Below are 25,245 nucleotides of genomic sequence, written 5' to 3' on the forward strand. Positions count from 1 at the left end.
ATCTCGGCTCACTGCAACCTCTGCCTCCCAGGTTAAAGTGAATATCCTGCCTCAGCCTCCTGAGTAGCTGGACAGGCGCATCCCACCATGCCCAGCTAATTTTTGTATTTGTGGTAAAGATGGGGTTTCACCATGCTGGCCAGGCTAGTAAATTTGTTAATATGTTTCCTAAAGGATTAGGATTCAGGGACCATAAGATTAGAAGACACCACTTTGCTGATCTGAAACCAAAGGATAATCTTGGATCCGTAAAGAAATTAGATACTACTGTGGATAATATTCCTACCTATAATAATGGAAGAGAGAAGTAATTTTTATAATACCCCTTTTTAATGCCAATGACGTAATTCCAAAGGACAATATAACAATTCTATGATGAACCAAATCCTGTGGTCTAAGCACATTGTAGTTGATTTTCAGAATAAAATAGATGTAGAACAGTGAATGAAGTGCTTATCCTTCAGACCATTTTTTTATATTTTAGTGTCAATTTTCTTTTTTTTCCTTTTCATTTTTTTGTTTGCTTTTTTCTAGTGCCAGGGTGTCGCTCTGTTGCCCAAAATGAAGTGCAGTGGTATAATCATAGCTCACTGTAACCTCAAACTCGTTGGAATCAAGTGATCCTCCCACCTCAGCCTCCTGTGTAGCTAGGACTACAGCACATCACCACGCCCAGCCAATTTTTTTATTTTTTGTAGAGACAATGTCTCTCTGTGTTGCTCAGGCTGGCTTGGAACTCCCGGCCTTAAGCAATCCTCCCACCTCAGCTTCCCATAATATTGGTGTTACAGACATGAGCCACTGTGCCCAGCTAGTATCCGTTTTCTGGAAAGAACCTGAATGTGGACAGAGCTACATGTTTTGACAATTAGCTAGATAGAACATTGATTTATTAAAACCTTTCCATAAAAATTAAAGAAGACAATTAGAATGTTATGAAAATAACACCAGGACACCTTACCTGAGCACTCAAGAAGTTACAATGTGCTTTTCCTTATGCCAGGTAGAGGGAATACACTGCCAGGAGTTGGAACATTTCTCAGGTAACAATCCTCCATTCTGCCCCAAAACATCAGGGAATGAGCCATTGAAACCCCAACATTTTATCTGTAGCCTGAAACATTTTTTGGTGGTCAGTACCAATCATTCACAAAATGTGCAGGAAAATCTCAAAAACAAATAGAACCAACCATCTGTTGTAGCAACTCCTGGTACATGACAACTGACCCATATCATCAGCACATAGGAAAGTAGTCTCAATAGTAGGGGAAGATGCAGCTGGATGATCCAAAGTATTATCTAGACATTAGAACACACGTTAGTCAAGGGATGCTAACTATATATTTTTTCTTGTTTCATCCACTTGAAATCACACCTGAGTATCAATAGATAGTTTCTTCAAATCCTAGCCTTCATGGTGGCAGATTTTATATGTCAATAACCAACAGTGAACATGAACTCAAAGAGCTTAGTGCATAACCAATGCCAATCCAGGTTCAGAAGTAAAGGAAAGAATAATACAAACTGCAGAGAGTAACCAAGGCCAATAATTTGTCTTGCTAATTATTAGGTGGACTTTAATACACCTAATCCGATATTAAACACTTGCCTGAAAAATCAGATTCACCAGGACAAAAATGGCATGTTTTCTAAGAGTCGGTGGCTTTCATTGGATGAGTCTATATCTAAACTGTCCTTTTGAGAGAGGGTTGAACTACACTCTGTGCCCCTCCAGGCTCCATCACACCAACAGAGTTAATGAGAACAAAGAGTCAGGATTCACTTGTCACAGAGGACTTTAAGTAGCTCTAGTGACAGAAAATCTTTGCCACATGGTTGAGTTAATTTGAGCTTTTAAAGTCAACTACTCTAGTTTACAAGGTGTTTCCTGAGTTCGTTCAGAAATGGACCTTGACTCCAATTAAGTTTAGCCTAACTTTCCTAAACTTGAGCTGAGAAAATGGCCCTTTCAAATGTCACTTGGGATCTGGGCCAACACTATCCTATTACATGATTCATGCTGTTAGAACTGTATGCCGGGATTTGCTCTGATAACAAAAACCCACACTCCCACCAGTAATTGTTGAACATGACATTTGGAATTTTAATATCCCAGTACACCATTTTAAATCTGTTTTGCACATTGCTTTACTAATGTGATCAGTATTTTACTTGGCTTCCTCTACAAGGAACTGAAATTGTGCCCCACTTTTACTAAAGATGAAACAGATAGAACCAGTCTATTCATAGTCTTCTAACTGGGGATGGAGAGAATAGCTAGTCCAAAGCTGAGCTAGGCACTGGGTAGCGCAGATGAATAGATATCGTTCTTGTACTCAAAGAACTCACATGTTTCAGAAAGGAAACACATATGTACAGAAACAGTTGTAGTACGATGTTATATGTGCTGTATGTGTTATATGTGCTATAGTAGAAGTATGCAAGAGGAATGTATGGGAGAACAAAGGATAAAACACTTCACCTCCCTGGGCTCAGAGGTTCAACAGAGGAATGATGTTTGAATGAAGTCTAGAAGGATGAATATGAGATCACAAGGAGGGAAAGAAGAGTATGGGGATTACAATACTGAAGCGCATTTGGGCCATGGTGAAAAGTTACTTTGGGTAGAAAGTGGTAGGCAAGGGGACTGGAAACATAGTCAATGGCAAGACATTTGAATATTTAAAGGTTCATTATGGCCGGGTGCAGTGGCTCATACCTGTAATCCCAGCACTTTGGGAGGCTGAGACGGGACGATCGCTTGTGCCCAGGAGTTCGAGACCAGCATGGGAGACATGAAGAAACCCAGCCTCTATCAAAAATACAAAGATTAGCTGGGCATGGTAGCATATGGCTGTAGTCCCAGCTACTCAGGAGGCTGAGGCAGGAGCGTGGCTTAAGCCCGGGAGGTGGAGGTTGCAGTGAGCCATTTGTGCCACTACACTCCAGCGTGGGCGACAGAGGCAGACCCTGTCTCAAATTAATTAATTAATTAATTAAAGGCTGTTTCTGTCACACAATGCAGTTTTGATTTCATCTCCTAAGGTACAGTAGGCTATTGAAGGAGATTCCAAGTCTTTATGAAAGAGATGGAATTTTAGAATAATTCCTTCAGTTGTCTAATCAGAACAATCTATCTTTGTTGACAATCACCAATAAATATGTAAATAACAACAATAGTCTCCAGGTTCAGTTTACAGCAAATACATTTATAATATTTATCACATTATATTAGCCACTTATTTTTAGTTTTAAAAACTCAGTCTAAATTTGTCCTACCCTTCGAGGTCAAAAGTCTAGCTTTTGCCTTATAAGCAAACCAGCATATATAACAAATACATCTATTCATTCTCCTACCTATCCCAGTGGCAACAAATATGATTTGGAGATGAATAGAAGAAAAGGTTAGACTTTCCCTTAGTATCTCTTGATCACCTTACAGAGCTCAAGTATATTGAAACTTTGTCTTGTATAAAAGAATCTGAGGCCTTTCACATGAGAGCTGCCACTGTCAAAGCTACCACGAGAGGTGCTGCTGTCAAACACCCTTTTAGGACTAAGGTACAAGGTCATACCATGTTAAGCAGTCCCTCTACACACACACAAGATGACCTGCAAAGTACCCTACCCCAGGATAATATGAGATCCTGTATATATCAGCTGTGAAAGAAACTCGAACTTGAAATAATACACTTCCATAGTAATCATAACAATCCTAAGCAGAAGACAAAAATTAAGACCACAAACCATATATCTGTTCTAACATAGAAGAAGAGAACAAAGGAAGAAGGGGCACAACACAGAAATTAAAAGAATTAGAAAATGTGATTGATTAAAACCAGATCAGGCCGGGCATAGTGGCTCACACCTGTAATCCCAGCACTTTGGGAGGCTGAGGCGGTTGAATCACAAGGTCAGGAGTTTCAGACCAACCTGGCCAACATAGTGAAACCCCATCTCTACTAAAAATACAAAAATTAGCCAGGCATGGTGGCATGCACCTGTAATCTCAGCTACTCAGGAGGCTGAGGCAGGAGAATTACTTGAACCCAGGAGATGGAGGTTGAGGCGTGCCAAGATCACACCACTACACTCCAGCCTGGGTGACAGAGTGATACTCCGTCTCAACCAAAAAAAAAAAAAAGATCAAATACCATCAAGTATTTGTCTTCCAGGGGTTGATGAATGGGATAAAGTATTTTTATATTTTCCTACTTTGCTCCTTTTTTAAAGTTTTAGACTTCTGGTGATTAATATAACTCACCAATGGCATTGTTGAAAAGTTGTATAGTGGTTTCCTAATGAATTTCAGAACAGTGAATAAAGCCTTAAGAAAATACATCACATATTTGCAATTATTTCTCCAGGGATTTAGGAAGTAATAAGATTGAAAATCTTCCACCGCTTATATTCAAGGACCTGAAGGAGCTGTCACAATTGTAAGACTAATGTTAATTTTGCCACCTCATTTCTTTATTGCGTTATTTTTTAAATTGTGGTCAAATATGCATAACATAAAATTAGCCGTTTTTAAGTGTATAGTTGAGTAGCATTAGCTACATTCACATTGCTGCACAACCATCACCACCATCTACCTCCAGAAGTTTTTCATGTTGCAAAACTGAAACTCTAGCCACTAAACACTAACTTCCCACTCACTCTTCCCCCATCCCCTGGCTACCACCATTCTACTTTGTGTCTGTGTGAATTTGACTACTCTAGATACCTCATAGAAGTGAAATCATGGAATATTTATCTTTTTGTGACAGGCCTATTCTACTTAGCATACTGTCTTCAAGTTTCATTTCTGTTGTAGCAGAAATGAATTTCCTTCCTTCTTAAGACTGAACAATATTTCATTGTGTATATATATTGCAGTGTTTATCTATTCACCCATTAATGGACATTTGAGTTGCTTCCATCTTTTGGCTATTGTGGATAATGTTGCTATGAACCTGGGTATACAAATATCTGTTGAGGCTGCTTTCAATTTTTAGATATCTACTCTCAAAAGTAGAATTGCTGTTTCATACATTTCTGTCATTTATTTTTAATGGATGTTTCATTCTGTTTTCCACATGAGTTTAACCATTTTACATTTCCACTAGTAGTATACTAGGGTTTCCGTTTCTCCACATCCTTCCCAACACTTGGTACTTGTTTTTTTGAAAATAGGCATGCTAATGGATATGAAATGGTATCTCACCGTGGTTTTGTTTTGTGGTTCCCAGTGATTAGTGATGTTGAGTAACTTTTCATGTGCTTATTGGCCATTTGGATATCTTCTTGCAGAAAAATCTATTCAAGTCATTCACTCATTTTTCAATTGGATTGTTCAGTTTTTCTGTAGTTGTTAGATTGTTGGAGTTATATATTCTGGATGTTAACTTCTTTTCAGATACAGGTTTGCAAATATTTTCTCCCATTACATGGGCTGCCTTTTCACTCTATTATGGTGTCCTTTGATGCACAAAAGTTTTTAATTTATATATAGTCTAATTTTTAAATTTCTTCTTTTGTTACTTATGCTTTTGGTGTCATATCCAAAATGGCACCAGTGTCATGAAGCTTTTCCTGTATGATTTCTTCTAAGAGTCTTGTAGTTTTTAGCTTTAACATTTAGGTCTTAAATCCATTTTGAGTTAACTTATCTACATGGTGTAAGGTAAGGATCCAACTTCATTCTTTTGCATGTGGATGTCCAATTTTGTCAACACAATTTATTGAAAAGACTACTTTTTCCCCATTGAATGTCCTTGGCACCCTTGTTGAAAATCATTTGATCATGTATCTGTGGGTTTATTCCTGAGCTCTCTATTCTGTTCCATTAGTCTACATGTCTGCATTTCAGCCAGTACCACACCGATGACTGTAGCTTTGTAGTATGTTTTGAAATTAAATAGTGTAAAATCTCCAATTTTGTTCTTCTTTTTTCAAGATTGTTTGGCTATTTGGGCTCCCTGGGTTTTCCATATGAATTTTAGGATGGATTTTTATATTTCTGCAAAAAAAAAAAAAAAAGGCAATGGGATTTTGGCAGATTGCCTTGAATCTGTAGCTCACTTTGAGCAATACTGACATCTTAATATTAAGTCTTCTGATCTGTGAACATAACATATCTTTCCCTTCATTGGTGTCTTCCTTATTTTCTTTCAGCAATGTTTTCACAGTTGTAAGGGTATTTATCTTTTACCTCTTTGGATTAAGTTTATTTAAGTATATTATTCTTTTGATGCTATTGTAAATGGAATTCTTTTCCTAATTTTCCTTTTGTGATTATTCATTGCGTATAGAAACACAACTGATTTTTGTGTGTTAATTTTGTACCCAGCAATGTTGATGAATGTTTTAGTTCAAGTGGATTTCTTTTTAGTTAAGTCTTTTGGATATTCTACATATAAGATTACATTATCTGTAAACAGATAATTTTTTTCTCCTTTTACAATTTGGATGCCTGCCTTTCATTTGTTTTTCTTGCCTAATTGTTCTGATTAGGACATCCAACATTATGTTGAATGAAAGTGGTGAAAGCAGGCATCCTTGTCTTGTTCCTGCTCTTAGGGGAAAACTTTTGGTCTTTTACCATTGAGTGTGGGTTTTCATATGCATCCTTTATTAGGTGAGGTAGTTTCCTTTCATTTCTAGTTTGCTGAGTCCACTTCATTTTTTTTCTACAACCCATTGGTCATTGTCATTCTTTCTCTCTTTCCTTCTTTCTGTAACCATGGCTGCCCCAGAAGTTCCTTCCATCCCCCATGTAACTTATGGTCTAATCTTCAGTAAATATTTTTGTTTATTTCTTCTTTCTTTTCTTTTTTAATTTCATTTTTGTAGAGATGGGGGTCTCATTATGTTGCCCAGGCTGCTCGTATTGTACTTCAAGGCTCATGCCCTTCTCCCACCTCGGCCTCCCAAAATGCTGGGATTACAGACATGAGCCACCACACCCAGTCTAAATATTTTAAAAAGAGAAATTTTCCTGAGAAGTTTCCTGTAATCAATGATTCTTGTTTCAAGGTGTTGTTTTTCAAAGATTCTGAAATTTTCTCCATTTAAATTTAGCTTTCAGTTCTCTTTAAGAAGGCAGGTGCTTATAGTCCCAGTGACTTGAGAAGCTGAGGCAGGAGGATCCCTTGAGCCCAGGAGTTCAAGTACAGCCTGAGCAACATAACAAGTCCCCACTCTAAAAACTTAAAATATAAAAATAAATTCCCTTTGAAGTCTATTTTTCATTTCATGTTTCATGACTTAATATTTATTGTAAAAGATATGATATATAATTCCATTAATTCAAATTTTGACTAAATGAGATTATTTCATTTCATTTTATTTAAACCATATCTGATCTTAGGCAAAATGGGAAATAGGTACGGCTCTTTCTGGGTCCACTACCTCTTCTCTGGTGGCAGCCCTTTCTTGACAGCTCCGCCTTCATGCACATATTTTATTAGCTCTCACTCTATCACTCTCATAATCACAGAGTATTTACTACAAGCTAGGTACTGTTCTAAGTGTTCTATCTTAATTAATTCACTTAAATGTACAATCAACCCTGTGAGGCCAGTGCTATTGCTATCTCTTTATTTCACTGATGAAGAAAAATTGTATATATTTATCAGTACAACATGATGTTTTGAAATATGTATACATTGTGGAATGCCTAAATTGGGCTAATTAACATATGCATCATCTCACATATTTATTTTTTGTGGCGAGAACATTTAACATCTACTCTCTTAGTAATTTTCAAGCATGCAATACATTGTTATTAGCTACAGTCAGCATGTTGCAAAATAGATGTCTTGAACTTATTCCTCCTTTCTAACTGAAATTTTTGTACCTTTTGACCAGTATATTCCAATCCTTCCCCACCTGCCTCTGGTAACCACATTCTACTCTCTACTTCCATGAGTTCAACTTTTTTAGATTCCACATATAAATGAGATCATGTGGTAATTGTCTTTCTATGCCTGACTTATTTCATGTAGTATAATGTCCTCTAGATTCATTCATGTTGTTGCAAATGACAGGATTTTCTGATTTTTTAAAGGCTGAATAGTATTCTATTATGTATGTATACATTTTTTTTAAATCAAGTCATCCTTTGATGTACACCTGGGTTGAATCCATACCTTGGCTATTATGAATAATGTTGCAATGAATATGGGAGTACAGAAATCTCTTTAATATATTGATTTTATTTCCTTTGGATATATATCCAGTAGCAGAGTTTCTGGATCATGTGGTAGTTCAATTTTTGATTTTTGAGGAAACCCCATACTATTTTCTATAATGGTTGTACTAATTTATATTCCCACCACCGGTATGCAAGGGCAACCTTTTCTTCAAATCATCCTCAGCACTTATCTTTCATCTTTTTGATAAAAATTATGCTAAAAGGTGTGAGGTAATATTTCACTGTGGTTTCAGTTTGCATTTCTCTGTTGATTAGTGATGTTGAGCATTTTTTCATATACCTCTTAGTCATTTATATGTCTTCTTTTGAAAAATGTCTATTCAAGCCTTTTCCCTAATTTTTAACCAGCTTATTTGTTTTCTTGCTGAGTTATCTGAGTTCCTTACACATTTTGGATATTAACCACTTACCAGATATATGATTTGCAAATATGGTTCCCCATTACACAGGTTGTCTCTTCACTCTGTTGATTGTTTCCTTAGCTGTGCAGAGGCTTTTTAGTTTTATGTAATCCCATTCATCTATTTCACTTTTGTTGCCCATATTTTTGGGGCAATATCCAAAAAAATCATCACCCAGGTTAATGTCCTGGGGCTTTCCACCTATGTTTCCTTCTAGTCACTTTATCGTTTTACAGTTTAAGTCTTTAATCCATTATGAGTTATAGTATACTTTTGTTCATAAATACTTAAAAGTAACCCAAAATAAACAGATTCACTTGCTTTACTCATGTGGTTTTCAGAAATGACTTATTGCTGTTTTTTTTAAAAAAACAGGAATCTTTCCTATAATCCAATCCAGAAGATTCAAGCAAACCAATTTGATTATCTTGTCAAACTCAAGTCTCTGTAAGTATTCACATATGGGGATAGTTTTATGATAAAATTGTTTTTTAAGTACTAACAATGTGTATTTTTATGTATTTCTTTCAAATCATAAGCTTTATTTCCAAAACATTAGTTTAGCTCTACAAAAACATATGAGTGCTTGCTGTACTATAAACAGACAACTGCTAGTTTTATCTTCTATATTTGTAAATTTTAAAATAATTATGAATTATTTTGTATTTTTATATGTCACTAGGAGCTTATGCTGATCGGTTTGCTTTGACCCTTCAAAAACATCTGTGCATATTCACTCTCTTAACACTGGGTATTTTATAATTTATTATAGGCATTTTTACCCCAAGATGGAATATTCTAGATTATATAAATCCTTACTTGTACCCACACACAAAAAAAGATAAAAATTCTGTTAGAGTCGAAGAATTGCCTTTAAAGAAAAGCCTCGGGGCTGGCTGAGTATAGTGGCTCACACCTGTAAACTCAGCACTTTGGGAGTCCGAGGTAGGAGGATTGCTTGAGACCAGGAGTTCAAGAACAATCTGGGCAACATAGGGAGACCCTGCCTCTACAAAAAAATAAAAATAAGCAAATTGGTTCAGTGTGGTGGCATGCACCTGTGGTCCTAGCTACTTGGGAGGCTGAGATGGTGACATTGCTTGAGCTGGGAGGTTGAGGCTGCAGTAAGCCATGTTCATACCACCACACTCTAGCCTCTGCAACAGAGGAAGAACTTGTCTCAAAAAAAAAAAAAAAAAAGGTACGCTTCAGTTCATTTAATTTGAGTGTTCCCTCAGTAAAATGACATTTTATTAGAAAAAAATTTATTAATTAAAAATTACTAGGAAATTTTCAAGGATGTAAAACATTTCTGCTGTTGTAATATTGTATAAAAGAGAATGCTTGTGCATTTATTCCACACATATTTATCGAGCAGTTAAAATGCACAAAGCATTGTGCCATGATCTGTGAGGATCTAAAAAATAAATCAAATAAGGAAGACAATATGTGTATAAATCGCACAATCAGAAGGAGGATGATTTGAGGAAGTGGGTGGGCTGAGTATAATTATTTTGTTCAGAATAAGTGTTAACTAAAAGCATTTTATTAAATTGCCCTTTATGAAAACTCAATTTATTAAACTATGTATAACACATGTTCTTTGATTATTAATTTGATATTTTTAGCAGCCTAGAAGGGATTGAAATTTCAAATATCCAACAAAGGATGTTTAGACCACTTATGAATCTCTCTCACATGTAAGTAGATATTTTTATTGTTTTTCATCATGATTTTAATGTTTGTTTCCATGTGTGTTATGATAATACATCCAATCTATTAATATTTTCTACTAATTTGCCAGCTATAAACTGAATGTTTGTGTTCCTCCAAAATTTATATATTGAAATCCTAACCCCAATGCAATGGTACAAGGAGGTAGGGACTTTGGGAGGTGACTAGGTCATGAGAACAGAGCCTTTGTGAGTGGGATTAGTGCCCTTATAAAAGAGACTCTGGTCCAGGCCAGTGGCTCATGCCTGTAATCCCAGCACTTTGGGAAACTGAGGCGGGTGGGTCACCTGAGGTCAAGAGTTCAAGACCAGCCTGGCCAACATGGTGAAACCTCATCTCTACTAAAAATACAAAAATTAGCCAGGCGTGGTGGTGATTCCAGCTACTCGGGAGGCTGAGGCAGGAGAATCGCTTGACCCCTGGAGGCAGATGTTGCAGTGAGCCAAGATCGCACCACTGCACTCCAGGCCAGGCGACAGAGTGAGACTCCATCTCAAAAAAAAAAAAAAAAAAAAAAAAAAAGAGACACTCTGGAGACCACCCTTGCCCCTCCACCTTCTGAACACAGAGAAAGAAGATGGCCATCTATGAAACATGTGGTCCCCTACCAGACACTGAATCTGCTGGCACCTTGATCTTTGTCTTCCCAGCCTCCAGAACTGTGAGAAATAAACATTTATTGTCTAAGTCACTCAGTCTATGGTATTGTTGTTACAGCAGCCAAATGGACTGAGACATGTCTAAACAATAATTAAAACTCTTAAACCTTTGATATTGGGTGAGATGATTTTAGTTTTCCACAGTCTGGTAGAATCTCATAGGAGATTTTTTGAATCTCAGGAAACATGAGTGTGAGGGGAATCTACTTGGTCTTGTAAGAAGTTCTCCTCAGCTCTAATAACTGTTCACAGATATTGATGTTCGCCTAATGAGCTAGTAATTTGTATATAGGGTATGTTAGTCCATTTTGCATTACTATAAAGGAATATCTGAGGCTGGGTGGTTTATAAAGAAGAGTTTATTTTGGCTCACAGTTCTGCAAGTTGTTAAGAGAAGCATGGCACCAACCTCTAATTTTGGTGAGGTCATCAGGAAAGCTTTTAATCATGGCAGAGGACAAAGAGGGAGTAGGTGTGTCAGATGGCGAGAGAGATAGCCAGAGAGAGAAGAGGAGGTGCCAGCTCTTTTTAACAATCAGATCTCATGTGAAATAATAGGAGAACTCACTTATTACTGCAGGAAGGACACCACACCATTCATGAGGGATCTACCCCATGGCCCAAACACCTCCTACTGGGCCCCATCTCCAACACTGAGAATCAACTTTTGACATGAGATTTGGAGTGGACAAATATCCAAACTATATCACATGGTACAAGTGCTACCAGATGAAGAGGAAGGAATTTATATAAGCAATATAAAATAATTACAAATAAATCAACGCTGCAAATGAAGGTAGTTAGGAAGAAATCTTTCTCAATGAAAATGTCCCCAAATGTCAGGGCATGATTCAAGCAAGCATGCATGGATGAGATGGTAAACTTTGAAAAATCTTTTCTTCAAAGAGTATGTCTGGTTGTACCTGTGATTACATGCTTTAGAAGCATTTTTTTAATTGAATGCAATTTTATAGCAGTTATTAGAATGATCCATGCCACAGAAATTTTCAATAATTTAGAAAATGTCAGCTACCATCAACTCTGTAATCTTGCTTGTATTTTAAGTCTAACACAGAACACTGCTTTTGTTTTCCATAATTCCTCAGAAAGATGGCTTATAAAAGATTCCTTGCTTGTACGCAACATAAAGCAATCTGACTAAATTAAACATAACAGAATTTATTGGTAGAAAATGGTATAACACAAAATCTGAGGAATAATTTATAGCCACTGGAATTATCCATCCAAGTGTCATTCAATCAGATTCAGAGTTCCAGGAGAGAGAATCTACTTGATCGTGTCTAGGGCACTTACCTACTCTGGGCTAGGGATTGCCTCCACTGAAGGTCCCACCATAACTTCTCAGAAAGGGGGAGTAATTCTCTCAAAAGAAATCAGACCACTTATTAGAAGAGTGATTGAGTGCTGGGCAGCCAAAGTAGGAAGCAAAGAGTTACTATAATTCTGTGGATAAAAGCAAAACTTCAGCCTAAGACACATAAAGCAAAGTAAAATATCAATCAACACTCCTTCTTTCCTCATGTTCTGCTCTCCTGTCCTTCATGGTTTACAGAATAAATGGATATAACCGAATGGAAATATCAGCAATTGACCTTGAACTTGACAGGACAAATTGTAATCAAGTTTTTATCTTTTCTTACTATAGCTCTTTATACACTAAAGATCATTTACATTTTTTGGCAGAACACATGGCTTTATATGCAAATAGATCTAATTTGAAGTTCAATTTACATATTTAGTAGAAAATTTTCAGGCAAATAACTTGCCTCCATTGAAGATTCATCTCTTCCTATAATGATGCTAACACCTACCTCACGGAATTCATTTGAGAACTTATTTCTGATACTGAAGAAATGCTCAATAAAGGGTGTTGGTGTTGGTGGTAACACAGTAGTAATTATAAATTATTCACATGGCATATTTATCAACAATAGGAGTCTCTCTATTGATGAAAGAAGTCACTCAACAAACATTTATTGACCCCTTTATTCTGTACCAAAATCGTGTGAGAGATAGGCACGTTAGCAAGTAGTTACAGATAACATAACTTCTTTTATTTTTTCTTTTACTGTGGTACTTCCATGTTTAAAATCTTTAATATTTGTTATTTTTATTAATTGACAAATACTAATTGCACATCTTCGTGGGGTACATAGTGATGTTTTGGTACATACAATGTATAGTGATCAGATCAGGATAAAGGATAATTCGCATATCCATCTTCTCAAACGTTTATCATTTATTTGTGTTCAGAACATTCAATATCCTCCTTCTAGCTATTTGAAACCATACATTATTGTTAACTATAGACATCCTACCATGATACAGAAGATGAGAACTTATTCTCCTTTCTAGTTGTAACTTTGAATTATTTAATAAATCTCCTGTCTCTTCCTTCTCCTTACTCTCCTCAGCCTGTAGTATCCTCTGATCTACTTTTACTTCTGTAAGATCAATATTTTTAGCTTCCATATATGAATGAGAACATGAGGTGTTTAACATTATTCCTGGTTTATTCCACTTAATGTGATGTCCTCCATTTCCCTCCTTGTTGCCACAATGACAGAATTTCATTCTTTTTTTAAAACTGAATATTCCGTTGTGTGTATCTACCACATTTTTTTAATCCATTCATCTGTTCATCAACACCTGGGTTGATTCCGTATCTTGGCTATTGTGAATAGTGCTGAAGTAGCATTGTTTGTATGGGGTAATTCCTGAGGTTTGTTGCCTCACACCAAGGAAATTAAGGACGTGGACACACAAGGAGTGAGGTTAAGAGCAGAGGTTTAATAGGGGAGATAAAGAGAAAAGCTCTCTCTCCTGCGGAGAGAGAGGGGCTCCTGAATAGGTCTTCCAGTTCTGTAGTGAAATGCACAGGGTTTTATGTAGTAGCTTCAGGAGGCCATGTTTGATTTACATAGGGCCCAAAAGATTGCTTGGACCAGTTGTGCCATTTGCATAGCATGCAAAGAAGCTGGCTGCCCCACCCTAATCTTTCATTATGCAGATGGGTTCTCTACCTGGCTGGCACCATGTTGTCTGCTTCTTTACGTACACGTGGTTGACAAAGAAAAGGAAAGATGGAGCCTCCATGTTGAACATACTTGGCCCCCAGGTAGCCTTTTCCTATTGGCACAGCCACCAGCATTCACTTGTGCAAGCTTCTAGCTTGCTTTTCTATGTCTGCAGCTTGATTTTTCAGGATGCTCTTCGTTAGAAAATAAATTATTTGGGGGCTGCTTTTTATTAAAAGAGAAAGCTTACTGAGGACTCTCTTACCCTCACTAACTGCCTACATACTTTCTTTTTAGCTTCTGTATCAGTGCTGCAATAAACATGGGGGTGCAGATATGTCTTTGATATGATTTTCTTTTCTTTGAATAGATTCTCAGGAATGGGATTCCTGGATCATATGCTAGTTCTTTTTTTTTTGGAGACAGAGTCTTGCTCTGTCGCCTAGCCTGGAGTGCAGTGGCACGATCTCAGCTCACTGCAACCTCTGCCCCCACAGGTTTAAGTGATTCTCCTGCCTCAGCCTCCCAAGTAGCTGGGACTACAGGTGTGCACCACCATGCCGGCTAATTTTTTGTACTTTTAGTAGAGACAGTTTCACCGTGTTAACCAGGATGGTCTCAATCTGACTGTGTGATCTGCCCACCTCAGCCTCCCAAAGTGCTAGGATTACAGGCGTGAGCCACTGCCCCTGGCCCATATGCTAGTTCTATTTGTAGTTTTCTGAGGAACCCCCATATTGTTCTCCATAGTGCCTATACTAATTTACATTCCCGCCAATAAGAGTTTCCTTTTCTCCAGATTCCCACCAGCATTTGTTACTTTTTGGTCTTTTTGATAATAGCCATCCATCCAACGTTGGAGTAAGATGATACCTCATTGTGGTTTTAATTCCCATTTCCTTGATTATGAGTGAGGTTGAGCATTTTTTCAAGTATGGGTTGGCCGTTCGTATGTCTTCTTTTGAGAAATAACTGTTCAGATCATTTGCCTCTTTTTTAATCGGATTTTTTCTTTTCTTTTTTTTCTTTTTTCTTTTCTTTTTTTTTTTTTTTTTATTTTGTTGGTGTTGAAATAACATCATAACTTCAATAACAAAAAGCCACGGAAGCACAGAAGAGAAAACACTTAACTCTTCCCCTGAGGGTTAGAAAGCAATCACTTGCAGCACAATAGGGGCTGTGTACCTGCATTTACATATACTAAACATCGAAAGTACAATAAAGGTTTCTCTGGAGGGATTCATTCTCTTGATCGCATCTAACAGTTTGTATTCTAAGACATGTCTAACACTTGTTATATTTATTATGCCTATTTGCTACTCTCACCCACACATTCTTTAATAGTGAAATCAAGCTAATGATAATTGGATGTAAGTTTAAAGTTTGAGAATCCCTAATGTTTTAGTCCTCTCGGTTTCATCTTAAGACATTTTCTTTCTACCGATAAAATGTAGGAAATAAATATGAATGTAAGGTGAGATTGAATTAAATGGAAAATCTTATTTTACCTTCTCTTTGTATACCAGATATTTTAAGAAATTCCAGTACTGTGGGTATGCACCACATGTTCGCAGCTGTAAACCAAACACTGATGGAATTTCATCTCTAGAGAATCTCTTGGCAAGCATTATTCAGAGAGTATTTGTCTGGGTTGTATCTGCAGTTACCTGCTTTGGAAACATTTTTGTCATTTGCATGCGACCTTATATCAGGTCTGAGAACAAGCTGTATGCCATGTCAATCATTTCTCTCTGCTGTGAGTATTTCCTGGTTAAAGGGGAATTGTAGTTTTGAAATATACAAAAGCATTATTATTAGAAAATAAGTTATGTGACTGGTAGAATTATGGAATTTTACATTTTTCTCCTTTTTGCTTGTATGCTGTTTTCACATTTTCTTCAAAGAAAATAGAGTTACTTTAGCAATAAGAAAAAATATGGTTTTTTAAACTAGGAAATTTAATCACCTTACACACATTAACAAAGCTTTCACTTATTAGTTCTCTCTCATACAGTGGCTCCAAAGGCACAATATTTTGTTGAAGCATCTAAAATCTTTTACTACAAATAAAATTGCAACCTCCTATGGTCACAATTTTACATGCAGACCTGTACTTACTTTTTTATTTGTATGTCCAGTTCACAGATATTGACTTAACAACTACATGTTTTCCTGATCTGTGAGCTGCCAGAAGTTTTTTCCACTCTAACTGAAATGTGTAAATAAGAAAATGTTTTCAGGGAGTATTCATTTTTTCAAAAAGTTGTTGCAATGTAATGGCAAGGTATTATGTTAAATGAACACTGCAAAGAAAAATAAGGAAGAAACCAGTTCTCAGGATGTTTGCAGTGTAGGTCAAGTGGCCTAGAATTTATCCATGCTTCCTCAAGCAAGTAAAGCATCAATCTACATGCGGTTCTACTTTTGTATGTGTGCTGCCCCCATGTACTGTCCCCATCCTTATTTAAACTCTAATGTCTAAATGGGTTTTTTTTTATTGCAAGCTATGTAAGAAACAGAACTCAGAAACCATTTACTATTTTGTATTGCCAGCTACAAAATTTTTAGTAAGTTCAATTTCCCTGGTGAAGCCTAGACTATAACTTCAGAGTTAAAGGCTTAGGGTCAGCCTTATGATTTATACAGTGATGTGATTTTAGGGATTTTGTGTAGAATGCTTGTGCAGTCCAAAAATCTCACCCACTTTCTGATATGTAACGTTTGCTTAAAAAGAAATACGCCAAGTAGTCTAAGAGAGCTAATTCCTGGGATTGGAGACCCTAAAAAGAGACAGGAAAAGATGTAAAAATTGAAAGACAGAGGAAACAGTTTTGCTTAGATCAACTCTGGTAAGTAATTTAAGCCCCTTAACATTGTACTGACTGCAAAGCAGTTCATAATTATTCATATCTCTTAAATTATAGGCTTCAAAATTCAGTCATAACTCTATCACAGGAACTTGTGAATTACTTTCTCCAAAATTTTATGTGATGCCTTGAGCTTGTTGCATTGGTTGAATTTCAGTGGAAGAGCTGAACCAAATTATGCCATCCTCATCTAGGTCCCTAACTGAATGCTCTACGTGATTGCATTTTGTTCATTTATTCAGCACTTCTACATGATGGGTCTAGAACAGAGAATACAATAGACAAGATCTCTGCTCTTAAAGACTTGCACTTGAAAGGAAAATGAAGACATGATTGCATAATTAATTGTAGAGCACACCTTTGAGAGTGGTTACCAAAGAGAGTCTATGAATAGATCCTCATCTGTAAATGAATTCTTAGGAGAATAAAAATTACCTCTTCCTGAGAGAGAAGAAACTTGGCTATTTTTTCTAGCATTAAAAATATTATTGCTTATTGATGATTTTATGATACCTATTTATTTCTCTAAATTTGTGAAACTATGACTCCTCTAGGTGCCGACTGCTTAATGGGAATATATTTATTCGTGATCGGAGGCTTTGACCTAAAATTTCGTGGAGAATACAATAAGCATGCGCAGCTGTGGATGGAGAGTACTCACTGTCAGCTTGTAGGATCTTTGGCCATTCTGTCCACAGAAGTATCAGTTTTACTGTTAACATTTCTGACACTGGAAAAATACATCTGCATTGTCTATCCTTTTAGATGTGTGAGACCTGGAAAATGCAGAACAATTACAGTTCTGATTCTCATTTGGATTACTGGGTTTATAGTGGCTTTCATTCCATTGAGCAATAAGGAATTTTTCAAAAACTACTATGGCACCAATGGAGTATGCTTCCCTCTTCATTCAGAAGATACAGAAAGTATTGGAGCCCAGATTTATTCAGTGGCAATTTTCCTTGGTAAGAAACTAAGAAACTAATATTCACAACTTTTTATTTCAAATATTCCAACCAGCTGTTAGTAAGAATGAGGGTGAATTCTATCAGAATCCCCAGCAAGGATTTTCCTCCCCAAATTATACTGTTACATAAATTCCAACCTGATACAGCTTAATAAAAGACACTAAACACCTTTATTTCATGTATTCACCCTAAACATGCTAAGTAACATATGTTTTGGCTCTTTGCTTTATAATATGAACATAATGGTATTTATTTTCTTTTCAAATTCATGTGTGTAGCAACACACATCTCTGGCTTGGGAGTGTACATACAACTGTTCTAAACCAGCAATGTAAAAATATTCTCAGAGTACAGCAAAAAGAAACTGAATTAGAAAAAAAATCACTAGACCAGGCACAATGGCTTATGCTATAATCTCAGTGCTTTGGGAGGCCAAGGTGGGAGGATCACTTGAGGCCAGGAGTTGAGACCAGCCTGGGCAACAAAGCAAGACCCCATCTCTACAAAATTATTTTTTTAAAAATTAGCTGGTGTGAGGCCAGGCGCAGTGGCTCATACCTGTAACGCCAGCACTTTCGGAGGCCGAGGCGGGCTGATCACAATGTCAGGAGTTCAAGACCAGCCTGACCAATATGGTAAAACCCTGTCTCTACTAAAAATACAAAATTTAGCCAGGCATGGTGGTACACACCTGCAGTCCCAGCTACTTGGGAGGCTGAGGCAGGAGGATTGCTTGAGCCCAGGAGTTTGAGGCTGCAGTGAGCTATGAATGTACTACTGCATTTCAGTCAGTGACAAAGCACGAACCCATCTCTAAAAAAATTAAAAATAAAACATCACTAATACTAGAAAGCTTAAAAACCCAAGATATTCATTGAATTACTGTAATTTCAATATCTCATTTTAAAAGTAAACATTTTCACATTCTTCACTACTTCCACAAAGCCTCATCTCAAAAAAATTCATGATTTTTGTGGACTTTAGTAATTCTTTATGAAGAAAAAACCCACACATTATAGTCTTTGTATCTTTAGTAATAACATCTTTGTATCTTTAGTAATAAAAATGTTTTATCTATGTTTGTTCATTTTGAAAAAATATTTCTATACATTAATAATACTGTTTGTATTCCAAATAGGTATTAATTTGGCCGCATTTATCATCATAGTTTTTTCCTATGGAAGCATGTTTTATAGTGTTCATCAAAGTGCCATAACAGCAACTGAAATACAGAATCGAGTTAAAAAAGAGATGATCCTTGCCAAACGTTTTTTCTTTATAGTATTTACTGATGCATTATGCTGGATACCCATTTTTGTAGTGAAATTTCTTTCACTGCTTCAGGTAGAAATACCAGGTACAATATTTTTTTTCTCTCCTTAAAGAAATAATAAATCTGTTTGTGCAGTGTTCTTTTAAGGAAGACAATTAGAATTCTTAACACTAAACAATTTAAAGAATTGTACATCAGAGCCGGGCACAGTGGCTCATGCCTGTAATCCCAGCACTCTGGGAGGCCAAGACGGGCAGATCACTTGAGGTCAGGAGTTTGAGGCCAGCCTGGCCAACATGGGGAAACCCCATCTCTACTAAAAGTACAAAAATTAGCTGGGCATGGTAGTGCACTGCTGTAGTCCCAGCTACTCAGGAGGCTAAGGCATGAGAATTGCTTGAACTCGGGAGGCAGAGGTTGCAGTGAGCCGAGATTGCGCCTCCAGCCTGGGTGACAGAGCCCCCCACCAAAAAAATTGTAAGTCATAGTTGTAGGTACTTTTGGCTATGTTCATCAATATAACATTTACTGGGAAAGAACTATTTTTTTCCATAAATGCCTAATAATACAATTACTATGGGAACAAAGAAGCAATGAGTGACCAAAACAAATTAAATACAGTGTTGAAATTCTAATCATCACATGCTTAAGGTGACTGGAAAGGAAAACAGGCCGAAACAATTCTCAAATAATTACTGCATTTTTTTCAGAATGTAAGAAAATTTTCTTCCTGTAATACATGCAATTTAGTGAAGATCATGTCAGAGTGTGAGAAATAATAGAAGCAAACATTCTTGGCATTTAAAAAGAATGTAGGCTGGTGTGGTGGCTCACGCCTGTAATCTGGTACTTTGAGAGGCCAGTGTGGGAGGATCACTTGAGCCCAGGAGTTCGAAGCTGCAGTGAGCCGTGATTGTACCACTGCACTCTAGTCTGGGTGACGGAGCAAGATCTTGTCTCAAAAAAAAAAAAAATGTACATTACATCCATTAGGATGACTACTATTTTGAAAAAACACACATATGAAAAAAAAAAACTGTTGGTAAAGATGTGGAGAAATTAGAATCCTTGTGAATTGCTGGTAGAAAAATAAAATGGTACAGCTGCTATGGAAGACAATATGGCAGTTACCATCCAATTTAAACATAGAGTTACCATCCAATGTGGAAATTCTCCTAAGAAAAAAACCAAAACAATTGAAAGCAGGGACTCAAACAGATATCTGTACACCCATGTTGATAGCAGCATTATTCACAATAGCCAAAAGTTAGAAGCAACACAAATGTCCATAGATTAGGTAAATGGATAAACAAAATGTGGTACATACGCACAATGGATTAGTATTTAGTCTTGTAAAGGAAGGAAATTTTGACAAATGCTGCAATATAGATGAACCTTGAAGATACTGTGCTAAGTGAAATAAGTTAGACACAAAAGGACAAATATTTTATTTCACTTACATGACATTTCTGATATAGTCAGATTCATAGAACATAGAACGGTGTTTTCTAGGGGTTGGGGTAAGGGAGAATGGAGAGTGATTGTTTAACAGGCATTGAGTTTCCATTTGGGAGATGAAATCATTCTGGAGATGGATAGTAGTTATGGTACAACAATGTGAACATAGTTAGTGCCACTGAGCTGTCCACTTAAAAATGGTTACATGGTATATTTTATGTTATGCATATTTTACCACAATGAAAAGTGCATATATCCTGTTAGATATAGATATATATAAATATGTATATTTATATATATAAAATGCAGTTTATATTCACATTTTAAAATTTTCATGTAGCAGGGTGCAGTGGCTCACACCTGCAATCCCAGCACTTTGGGAGGCTGAGGTGGGCAGATCACTTGCGGTCAGGAGTTGGAGACCAGCCTGGCCAACATGGTGAAACCCTATGTCTACTAAAAACACAAAAATTTAGCTGGGCATGGTGGCATGCACTTGTAGTCCCAGCTACTTGGAAGGCTGAGGCACGAGAATGCTTGAACCTGGGAGGCAGAGGCTGCAGTGAGCGGAGATTGCGCCATTGCAGTACAACCTGGGTGATAGAGGGAGACTCTGTCTCAGGGAAAAAAAAAAAAAATTGTATGTATTAATACATAATTTTAATTGTGTTCTGTACTATGGATGACGGTGATAGTATCTTACATTTTATGAACAACAAAAAGAAGGCCAAGAGGGGAGGACTGCTTGAACCCAGGAGATTGAAACCAACCTGGACAACATAGGGAGACCCTGAGACCCCAACTCTTCAAAAAATAAAAAAATAAAAAATTAGCCGGGCATGGTGGCACATGCCTGTGGTCCCAGCTGCTCAAGAGGGTGAGGTACAAGGATCACTTGGGCCCAGGAGGCCGAGACTGCAGTGAGCCATGTTCACACCACTGCACTCCAGCCTGAGCAACAGCATGAGACCCTGTCTCAAAAACAAAAACATAAAAACAAAGCGTAATGACAGCATCAACTAAATTATAATAAAATCAGAGTATTTTGGTATTTGTATGTATACTAGAGTGATTTTTAAGATGGGTTTAGCCAAAGTTATTTTTTACAGAAATAAGTATCTCGTCAAAAGCCAAAAAAATGCACACTTTGTTTTAAAATCAAGTGGCAAAAAGAAATCTATTAAATAAAAGCGTACATATTCTGACAGATACAATATGCACTATTAAAATACTTGAAAAGTCTTTTAATTATTAGGCACTTAAATCTATGACTTAAATACTAAACAATATGTTTTTTTCCTAAAATATAATCATAATATGTAATCACTTTGTGAAAAATATTTCTACCTAAAGGAATATTTTTGCTGATGTATTCAAGAAGAGCTACTTAGCAAAGAATGCCATTCTGTTTCAGCACTAGCATTCCCCTCACACGCTGGTACTCTGGAAAGATATACTGGAAACAAATAGAGACTTGGTATTTAATTATGTGACCTCAAAGGAAAAAAATTAAAACTCAAAAAGGGGTTGGAATGAAAGAAACAAGGAAATTGGGTTTCTAGACCTTATAAACATTTATAAACACTAAAACTGTTCCATTTTTCTTTTCTAGGTACCATAACCTCTTGGGTAGTGATTTTTATTCTGCCCATCAACAGTGCTTTGAACCCAATTCTCTATACTCTGACCACAAGACCATTCAAAGAAATGATTCATCAGTTTTGGTATAACTACAGACAAAGAAGATCTATGGACAGCAAAGGTCAGAAAACATATGCTCCATCGTTCATCTGGGTGGAAATGTGGCCACTGCAGGAGATGCCACCTGAGTTAATGAAGCCGGACCTTTTCACATACCCCTGTGAAATGTCACTGATTTCTCAATCAACAAGACTTAATTCCTATTCATGACTGACTCTGAAACTCATTTCTTCACAGAGAATACTGTGGGGGTGCTTCATGAGGGATTTACTGGTATGAAATGAATACCACAAAATTAATTTATAATAATGGCTAAGATAAATAGTTTACAAGGACATGAGGAAAAATAAAAAGGACTAATGCTCTTACAAAGGGAAGTAATTATATCAATTACATATATATATATATGTAGACATTTTATGTAAGAAATTAAGAGAAATCTACTTCAGTAACATTCATTCATTTTTCTAACATGCATTTATTGAGTACCCACTACTATGTGCATAGCATTGCAATAAATTCCTAGAAGTAGACAGTGCAGAACCTTTCAATCTGTAGATTGTGTTTAATTACAAAAGACTATACAAAGTCCATCTGCAGTTCCTGAAGTAGAGCTTTGCCTGTCATGTGCATCAGCAAGAATCATAGGCACTTTTAAATAAAGGTTTAAAGTTTTGGAATACTCATTGTAATTGCATCATATAAAATGTCTGACTGTTTGCAAAATAATATTCTGTTTTAAGAATCCATCTTACCTCTCTTTAAGTCTCTATACATTTGAAAGCCAACACAACATATTTATTACTATGAAAAAAAGATGCTTTGCTAGAAACACAAAAACAGCACTTCTTTTGGCACTTCCTGGCCAATTTTCTCTTTGCTTTAAATGAACATCATCAAATGAGATTGAAATAGGAGAGTATGAGTACTGCAGAGAAGTGGATCAGAAAAGCTAGGATGAGGATAAACATTTAGATCAGTGGAAACTCCTGAAATAAATCCTCGTATGGTCAGTTAACTGATTTTCAACAAGGATGCCAAGACAAACATAAAAAGGCTTTGCAACAAACTGCGCTGTTTTAAGAACAGACTTAAGTGGTTTAATTCACCCACTTTAGATGGGTGAATGTTATGGTATGTGAAATATCTCAATAAAGCAGTTAAAAGGAAAAAGAGCTAGAATGCACTGATTCAGGAACTTAATTTGAGGAAGGGAAGTCTATGTACATAGGTACATGTTTCACTTTAAGCAGAAAATCGTTCTTCAAGAAATGACTTTACCTTCTCTTTAAACTGCCAGCACGTAAGATACTAACTTTTTAACTAGTTGTTCTTCTCTAGTCTCTAAGTTATTAGAATTTTTTGCTTTCATAATTTAAAACCTTTAAGTAGGAGAAGAAAATGTTTTCAGATAGTTTCAAATATACCAAAAACATCTGAAACACAAAAATACTGGAATCAAACCATAATGCACTTATCAAATATATAGTTGTATAGATTTATTTTGAAAATAAATTATCTGAAATTTAACTCTATTAAAAATGGATTGCTTTGGGTTTTTTTTTCTCTGCTTACTTGGAATAATCTCAGTAAGCTTTCTACATGAAGAACATGGTATAATTTCAATGTAACTCAGAACATAATAGAAAACTATAGTTCTGCTTATAATATTCAATAATATAACTACTGATAGTTCTATAATAAATAAAATAGCCAGGTGCAGTGAAATGTAACTGTAGTCCCAGCTACATGAGAGGCTGTGTCCAATCTGGGCAACCTAGTGGGACGGTCTCTAAAATATAAATAAATAAAATAGGCTACAATTTTTAAATTTGAAAATAGCCTACAAAAAGTAAATAATAAGAAAGCTTATGCAAAATGAAAACAGGCCAAGTGCAGTGGCTCACACCTATCATCTCAGTGTTTGAGAGGCCAAGGCAGGAAGATCATTGAGCCCAGGAGTTCAAGACCAGCCTAAACAACAGTGAGACCCAAAATTAAAAAATAAATTAGCTGGGCATGGTGGCACATACCTATAGTCCTAGTTAATAGGGAGGCTGAGGTGGCAGGACTGCTTGAGCCCAGGATTTGGAGGCTGCAGTGTTCTGTGATTGTGCCACTGCACTCCAGCTTAGGCAACAGAGCAAGACCTTGTCTCTAAAAAAAATTTTTTTAATTCTTTGGGTTTTGTTTTTGGTTTTGGTTTTTTTTGAGACAGCCTTGCTATGTCGCCCAGACTGGAGTGCAGTAGTGCAATCTCGGCTCACTGCAACCTCTGCCTCTCAGGTTCAAGCAATTCTCCTGTCTCAGCCTCCCAGGTAACTGGGGCTACAGGCACACGCCATCACGCCTGGCTAATTTTTGTATTCTTAGTAGAGACAGGGTTTCACATTTTGGCCAGGCTGGTCTCTAACTCCTGACCTTGTGATCCACCCGCCTCGGCCTCCTAAAGTGCTGGGATTACAGGTGTGATGCCACCGTGCCTGGCCTAATTCTTTCTTAAGATTATTTTAGGATTAATTCCTTAGAAGTCCTATTCCTACTAATTCCAAGTAATAGAATAGGAAATTTTATTTCTATTTATTTATTTATTTATTTATTTATTTATTTATTTATTTATTTCTGAGATGGAGTCTTGCTCTGTCACACAGGCTGGAGTGCAGAGGCGCAATTTCAGCTCACTACAACCTACGCCTCCCAGGTTCAAGCAATTCTCCTGCCTCAGCCTCCCAAGTAGCTGGGATTACAGGTGCATGCCGCCACGCCCGGGTAATTTTTGTATTTTTAGTAGAGATGGGGTTTCACCATTTTGGCCATGCTGGTTTCAAACTCATGACGTCATGATCAGCCTGCCTCGGCCTCCAAAACCAAAGTGCTGGGATTACAGATGTGAGCCACTGTGCCTGGCCTTTTTCTTTCTTTCTTTTTTAAGATGGAGTCTCTCTCGTC

At 36.8% G+C, this 25,245-nt stretch overlaps 1 protein-coding gene across 5 annotated transcripts in view; it reads left to right on the forward strand.

The window, feature by feature from the left end:
• The window catches only part of RXFP1 (relaxin family peptide receptor 1), a 124,826-nt gene extending 100,988 nt beyond the window's left edge, over nucleotides 1-23,838 (forward strand). For 2 of the 5 annotated variants that reach the window (XM_001096574.5, XM_015139411.3), the window contains 7 exons: nucleotides 4,368-4,439; nucleotides 8,974-9,045; nucleotides 10,227-10,298; nucleotides 15,556-15,785; nucleotides 17,451-17,861; nucleotides 19,003-19,221; nucleotides 22,208-23,838. In XM_001096574.5, coding sequence (XP_001096574.1) covers nucleotides 4,368-4,439; nucleotides 8,974-9,045; nucleotides 10,227-10,298; nucleotides 15,556-15,785; nucleotides 17,451-17,861; nucleotides 19,003-19,221; nucleotides 22,208-22,506 — 1,375 coding nt within the window. In that variant the 3' untranslated portion in view covers nucleotides 22,507-23,838. The remainder of the gene's footprint in view (nucleotides 1-4,367; nucleotides 4,440-8,973; nucleotides 9,046-10,226; nucleotides 10,299-15,555; nucleotides 15,786-17,450; nucleotides 17,862-19,002; nucleotides 19,222-22,207) is intronic. The other 3 variants (XM_015139414.3, XM_078002394.1, XM_015139413.3) reach the window with 2 other exon arrangements.
• The last annotated feature ends 1,407 nt before the right edge of the window (nucleotides 23,839-25,245 follow it).

The sequence above is a fragment of the Macaca mulatta genome, chromosome 5 (assembly GCF_049350105.2).
Source record: "Macaca mulatta isolate MMU2019108-1 chromosome 5, T2T-MMU8v2.0, whole genome shotgun sequence".
NCBI classification, from domain to species: Eukaryota; Metazoa; Chordata; class Mammalia; order Primates; family Cercopithecidae; genus Macaca; species Macaca mulatta.